Raw genomic sequence first — 7,565 nt, 5'->3', positions numbered from 1 at the left:
GCACCATCGCTGCAGGGACGGCTATTGCCACTTTGGGGAGTGGGGGGGGGTTAGGGGAGGGGGTGGTGGGAGGGAGCCCTTCCATGGACCAGAGTGCCCGAAAAGGGGCCCCCCCTGGAGCCCGCCAGTGTTTACCTCGCTGTCTCTCCATGCAGTGCCAGGCCACCCCCACCGCTGGCAAAATGCCAACAGAGGTGGGATGAGGCCCTAAATTAGCCACATAAATAATTCAATTGGAGCCATCCGCCGCCTTCCCCGCTGCTGGCAAGACAGCATTATGGCGGGAAGATGACGGGCATGCCAACCCCTGCTTTCCCATGCCATTTTACGCATTTCCCCCACCACCAACTCCCAGCCCATCTCCAGAGGGCTAGTAAAATCCAGTCAAACAGCCCTATATTCTGTTGTACCTTAAGATGTTACTTATAACCAGTGCAGCTAAACGTTTTACATAGTTTTACGACAGTTTTCATTTTCACAACACAAAATAAGTCAATAAAGTATAGCATAAACCATATTGGGGGGCAACATTAGAAAAAAAAATGCAATATAAATCCTTGTCTTTTCCAGCTGCATCAACCCTTAATAAAAATTCAGGTATATAAATCTCGGTAAGTACCACTTACTTAAGTTATTTAAAGGATTTTGCTCTTATTTAGGCCCCTTTATATGTGCCAAAAATAACTAACTTGGAAGGAAACTTACCAGCAGTAGACCAGCATTAAAGATCATGATTCTGGTTTCCATCTTCAACAGCTTCCTTTTACAAAAGTGAAGTTGAATTAGGGAAATTTTAGTTGAGGAACTTACCGAGAGTTCGTAGGACATTGGCAAATTTGCAGACCTGCTGCAAGAGTCCTTTGTAAGTTATTTGCATACAATCCCCAGGTTCATTCCCTTCCCTGCAGTGAAATAACAGAAAGATATATTTCTATGAACTTCGTGTAAATGCATGTGATGTATAGCATTAAGACAAGCATAGAAATATTGGCAATTTACATGTACAAGGGAAGTAACATTTATTGTTCAACAGAATTAAAAGCAAAAATATACTAAGGTACACATGGTCACTAATGTTGTATGGAGTACATTTACTACCTTCCTAATGGATTCTTGGTTGTGCCTGTGCTGTAGTTGAGAAGCCAGGCACCTCCAAATGGAAAGGTTGGGCATGGGGGTTTAAATTGTGTGGAAAATACAGTTGGCAAGCCATTCTCACTTACCTACTAATGGCCAGCTAAAAAACATTGACAGAGCTCTGACAAAACATCTGCTACCCATCCTACCAGTTGCAGAAGATTCAGATGGGGAAAGTTTTTTGTTTTGGAAAAAGAAAAGCACTTTGTACTTACAAGCATTTCACAAATATCCAAACCAAAACAGTTGATGGTATGATAAGAAATCCAAGAAAACTGCACAGATATTGCAATGATCTAGCACTCCAAAGTGGCTTTTAAATGTGTTTTGTTAGATAAAAAATAAGACATTAAAACACACCAGTAAAGGATAATTCACATGATATGTTAATTACCTGGCGATGCCTTCCGTTTGGTAGCGTAACTGGCTTAAGAGTGTTTGAGAATTGTGCTGACAAATAATAAGAACTGATACAAGTGCTGCATTAGGTTGGGAGAGGGGTTTGGGCTGCCAACCTTTCTGGAATGCCAGAAACAGAGGGCTGAATTTCCCAGCTTCTTGTTGGCAGGCATGGAGGCCAGGGGAAAGGGGGGGGGGGCAAGAAACCGGATCAGCTGCCCATAGAGATGGGCAGCCAATTTACAGAGTTAAGTACCCAATTAGGGACAATTTTGTGAGGTTGCCGGCATTTTGCCAGCAGCAGAGAGGTCCCGCGCCGCACACGGAGGCCGCCAGCTCAACGGAGGTGGCCTCCCAGCAGCAGTCCAGGGGGCCAACAGCACCAAAGGCTCCATTCAACAGGGAAGGAGCCGTGCTAGTAAACAGCTGCAATCTTGGCAGTGCCCATTACTGTGGGGGTCTTTCCCTCTTCTGTCCGATGGCCCCAACCCTTTTGGCCCTTATATCCCACATTTGCGGTGGTCACCGGGAACAAAGGAGCCCTCATGCCACCTTACATATACTTCAGCAGCGCCCAGATGGTGGGGCTGCCAAGACTCTAGAGATGCTAGCTCGCTGATTGCTGCCGGCAGCATCGGGAGTCTGTCCATCGTCCCGTTAGTGTGGAGGTGGCCAAACAGGAGGCCGGCTCTAGGAAGATTGCAGTGCCAGTCTCACTGATGGCGGGGTCCCAAAGCCCACTGGAAAATCCTGCCGAGTCTCCCAGAATGGGGCATGACCCCCCAGCTGCTTATGTTAGGAACTAGGGAATGCTGCACTAAAAGTCCATAGTAAGGTGCAGACTAGATGATTTAAAGATTAGGTAGACATTTGAAAAGAAATTTAAAGATTATGGGGAGAAAAGCAAGGAGATTGGATGAGATTAGACAATTCCAGATGAAGAGCTATCACTAGCACAGATGCAAGTGACTGCATTGCCTCTTTTGTGCTATTAATTTCCATGGTTCTGAACGTTAGAATGCAACCATAAATTTGTGTATTTACATACTACAATGATAGTTATTGTGCACTTACACACTACGTTGATTGTACATTCATTAGACAAGTGTAGCCTTTTTGCACCGAACCCCCCGCCTGACCACATTACTGTCTTTATGGAGAGTTTCTCCCATTTCACACTTTCTCTGAATATCTCAAATGTTGATAAATTCAGTTACCAATTTGGCACTCACAAAAAAGAAATCTGTTAATAGCATACAAATGTGATAGAACAGTCAGGAGGGAACTACAGCTACTGCAAAGCAATTCAGATTAAACTTAGCCACAGCTGTAGTTATTGAAAATTTCAGAAGTCAAATAATGCTTATATGTCCTTTGCTCAAATATTTATTCTGTTTTCCTACATTACAACAGTGACTAACTACAAAAGTACTTAATTGGCTGTTGGACACCCTGAGGTCATGGAGGGAGATAGCTAGAAAAGATAGATACAGTGGCTTGCGTCTACAAAATCAGTCCAATTTGTTGTTATACTCCAGAAAGCTTCTTGTTGAAGGATTATGCTGGAACCAATCTTTACTCAGTCTTGCATTTATTTTACAAAGCAAAAAGATTACAAACATGCAGCTCCTCACTCAAACCTTCACTCAGTTTCAGTAAGTGTCTCATATATTTAAAAAAATACACGCACACACACACACCCACACGAAAGACCCTGATTAACACCATCCACCTGCATATGATTAAAATACAATTAACAGATTCTCTTTTTCTTAAAAAGAAACTTAAGAATTTAACATGCACACTCATTTCAAAACAAATCAAAATAAATTTCATATTCTGCACAAAGCATTACATTGCGAGACAACCCCTCCTCTAGGACCCCTAACAAATATTTTGTACAAGCATTTCTTTTTGTAAAATAATCACGTAGTTGATGACTTGCACCCACCCATTTAATTTTAGAGATTTCCTTTTCAGCATTTGTTTCAACCCAGCAGGGTCAATCAGTAACCTGTTTCTGCTCACACTTTTTATAAAGTGTACATTATCCCACAAGGAATGATTATCTACCTAACATTCAATGGATATCTTATCTTCAGTATATCCCTTGTACAAAATCTCACCTAAAATAATTGACAATTAGAACCCGATATCCACTGCCTCCACAAGAGCCAGTGTTTCCGCAGCTAAAGTACTTTTAACAACCCCTTCTATTTTCTTAGCTTCACAAGCTATAAGAGGGCATTTCCCATTTTCACCCACCAAAAATATTATGAAACCAGCTGCATTCGAATACCCATCAGCAAGATTAGTATGTGGAGCATCACTAAAAATAGCTAGTTTCATATTCTTTAGCTCACCCGAGGAATGGAATTTAAGTCCTCATTTCCCTCAACTGAGAACATTTGGTTGAGTTTTGAGACAAATTTCAATCTGTTTAGAACAGTGGACACACCACCTTCAAAAGGGTATAATGGAGACATTGTTCAAAGAAAAAAAAGGTAGAATGCATAATGAAGAGAGTCACCAAGTTGAATTAATTCTTACTGTGGAAAATAATGAAAATGATTCACTGATCTGGTTCTTTAAAATGAATAGTAAAAATTGCATTGTATACAATTATTAAACTTTTCACTATGATAGAAGACGTACAGGACTCAAGTATGAAATTACAAGGCCTTAAACAGCATTACAAATTGAAATCTGCTGTAGCTACCTGCTTGGATTCAGTGGTGTTAATCACTCCCTTACATGCTGGAGTAGAATCTCACTGCCCAATATCTACTTAAATGTAGCATAATGCCCTTGTGATCAAAATCATATATTCATGTTTTTCACATGTGCCACTCCAATCTGTTGTAAAGTAGACTGAGAAAAAGTCAGGTCAGACAAGGCCATATATGAACCATTACGCCACTTTATTTCACAGCAAGTGAAGATACACCGCAACAGTTATAATTGATCTCACTTAATTCAATTATTCTAACTTGTTTTAATGTAATAATACATAAATAGTAATTGCAATGCATCCCCACATCACTAAGTCATCTTGTTTAACCTGAACAAATTAACTCCCAACTGTGCTCCTGCACTGTCCTTCTGAGCCTGGCACACTCTCGCAGCTGTACAAAAACTGACTACCCGTGTCTCTGTCTTTTTATCTTCATGTCCACAACCCAAAAGGAGGATCTAAGCCAGGAAACCCCTGCTGACTGCTCAGGACCAGAGAGCTGCCAACACAATGGCTGGGATTTTGGTGCACTCCTGACATCAGGCTCTGCAGCGGAAGGGCCGGAAGATGGTACCAGCTGCGGCCCGCCAAGGAGCCAGATGCCAGAATTACCAGGCCCAATCTCCCTGGCGGCGGCGAGGCTCCATGGCAGCAGCCCCCCTCCCCGCTGCTTGGCGACGGGACCCAACTTTAAATATTGAAATAAAGGACATGAATATATTAACATACCATTCCCCGCGATCCTACCGGCTGACTGTGATCTTCCATGCGACGGCCGACACTCAGGCGCCTCACTTTCCCGTCCAAGGAGGTGGGAAAGTTAGGATTTTTAGTGTAGTGAGGGTGAGGAGGTCAACTCTGCATGTGTAGTATAGGGGGGAGGAGGGGTGACCTCTGCACTATATTCATGGGTGGGGGGGGAAAAAAAAAAAAAGGTCAACTATTCAATTTAAGTCATTTTGCGGGGGGAGGGATGCGTGGAGAACGGGGCTACCATTTATTTTCTGTGTATGGTGGGAGGGGCGGGGTGTTTCACATTTATGTACAGCGTTGTGGAGGGGGTGGGGGGGGCTGGTTCTGGGGTTGAATTTATATTCAACCCCAGATCTGGCAGCCCTTTAAAAATGGCACTAGCACCTGCACAGAGGCAGCTGACGCCACTGTCGGCATCACAGAGCCCACCCCCGCCACGTGATTGGGAGGGCAGACCGCCCTGCGTATGGAAATGAGCCGCCGCATGCTAGATCACGGCAGCATGACACCGCGTGGCCCATGTATGCGGGCCGCCCTTTTTTTTCAGCCCAATGAATATGACTTAGGCGAATGAATTGCTTATAGTTTGTAGTCTTTGGCTAAACAACATCAAACATTGGCTCGTTTACATTTTAATCACTTTCCATGTCTGCCCTTTGTAAAAATATAAGCTTGCCTGAATATACTATTTTAAAGCACAATGTTTAAATATTACTCCACCGGCAATTCTGTGGAAAAATAAATAGTCATTTAATATGATTATGTGCAAGAATTCCGAACAATGCAATGTTGCTTAAAGAGGGCAATCAGTAATAATTAACTTGTACCAATATTTTAAATGTCTTAACAAATCAAGAGCACAGTGTTTCTTCTCCCCAGTATCTCAAAATTCGTCATCTATTACATTATGCATAACTACATCTTGCAAAGAGGCTCAACAATAGAGCAACAAGTACAAACTCCTAAAACCATAACAGACCAGGAAAGCAACAGTGAAAATGAGGAAGTAGCTGAGGAAACACTAGCACAGGTTCAGGCTGCACTGCATGCTGCAAGTTGAAGATATTTATTCCTTCTGTGGTGCACCTTTAAGAAAGGGTTTTGTGTACACAGACTTCTACTTCTACTTCCTAATTATGACAGCATCCTTATTTAAACAATTCATTTCTTGACCTGGTTGTATTGTGATAACTTTGCATTTAGGTGACCTATTCTTACTGTTTAGCATCTTCTGCCAATAAAAGGATCAAATGGTTAACAGGGAACACTTTCTTGTACGTGTACCTAAGGCAGATCTGGTTATCAATAACAATATTGTTGGTGTACCTCAAGTCTGCTTTTCCTTAACTTGCCAACTCCTGAAAACATAATACACCTACTTTGTCATCTCCTCCCCCCTTGTCTGCTGAACCAGACACATCCAGACAGTTTTCCATCAGTCCCATGGTTTATCTGGCTTCTCCTTAACTCATACAATATGGTTTCTAGCTCAAGGGCAGTAATCCTAGCTTTTCTCAGTAACTGAGCAAAAAAAAATTGTCAAGTTAACATGTTATTGTCCCACTGATTATGAAGATTGTTCTTTCTTCCTTTTCATTGGCTGTACACAGAGGAAGATTGGCCATGTGGGAAATTAACAGTTTCACAGGTAAACACGGGAATGGTTCCACAGTGCTCAGCAAACTCTTGTCTCTTGAGAATCATGAAGAATCATCGGTCTTACAGGCAGCCAATCTGCCCTTGGCTGGCCCTACAACATGGAAGATATAGCTCACAACAAGTTTGTAATTTCCAGGGTTTATAGTTTACAATATTGTTGAAATGCAAAAACAGTACGGCACAGTGGCGCAGTGGTTAGCACCGCAGCCTCACAGCTCCAGCAACCCGGGTTCAGTTCTGGGTACTGCTTGTGCGGAGTTTGCAAGTTCTCCCTGTGACCGTGTGGGTTTTCGGCAGGTGCTCCGGTTTCCTCCCACAGCCAAAGACTTACGGGTTGATAGGTAAATTGGCCATTGTAAATTACCCCTAGTGTAGGTAGGTGAATGGTGGGGATGTGGTAGGGAATATGGAACTAATGTAGGATTAGTATAAATGGGTGGTTGTTGGTCGGCACAGACTCGGTGGGCCGAAGGGCCTGTTTCAGTGCTGTATCTCTAAATAGAAATAAATAAAATTTTTTTAGATGCAACCCACGAATGCACTCCTAAAGTTGATTCGGCCCAGCAACTGGAGTTTCTTTTGGTAAAAATGCCACAAATTTAAAATTCTTGTGTTTAAATCCCTTCATAGACTCGTTCCTCTCCATCTTTGTTAACCCTCCCCAGCCCTACAACCGTGCACAAATTCTCTGTTTCTCCGACTCTAGCCTTCTATGCATCCCCCACACCCAAAATTGGCGACTGCCAATTCAGCAGCGTAAGCGCCACACGCTAGAATTTTCTACTGCCTTTCCATCTCCCTTTTTCCTTTAGGGCCATTCTTAAATCCCACCTCACTATATTCTAATGGCTCAGCGTATACTTTTATCTGAGGACACCTTAGT

At 42.7% G+C, this 7,565-nt stretch overlaps 1 protein-coding gene across 4 annotated transcripts in view; it reads right to left on the bottom strand.

The window, feature by feature from the left end:
- Positions 1–7,565, bottom strand: part of acss2 (acyl-CoA synthetase short chain family member 2) — a 105,316-nt gene that overhangs the window by 73,812 nt on the left and 23,939 nt on the right. For 3 of the 4 annotated variants that reach the window (XM_068048379.1, XM_068048380.1, XM_068048381.1), the window contains one exon: positions 811–902. In XM_068048379.1, the coding sequence (XP_067904480.1) occupies positions 811–902 (92 nt within the window). Of the gene's footprint in view, positions 1–705; positions 773–810; positions 903–7,565 lie in introns of those variants that run through there. The other variant, XM_068048382.1, reaches the window with a different exon arrangement.

This window comes from Heterodontus francisci, chromosome 16 (assembly GCF_036365525.1).
Source record: "Heterodontus francisci isolate sHetFra1 chromosome 16, sHetFra1.hap1, whole genome shotgun sequence".
Lineage (NCBI taxonomy): Eukaryota > Metazoa > Chordata > Chondrichthyes > Heterodontiformes > Heterodontidae > Heterodontus > Heterodontus francisci.
The sequence above is the reverse complement of the archived record's forward strand: the minus strand, read 5'-3'. Positions and strand labels throughout refer to the sequence as shown.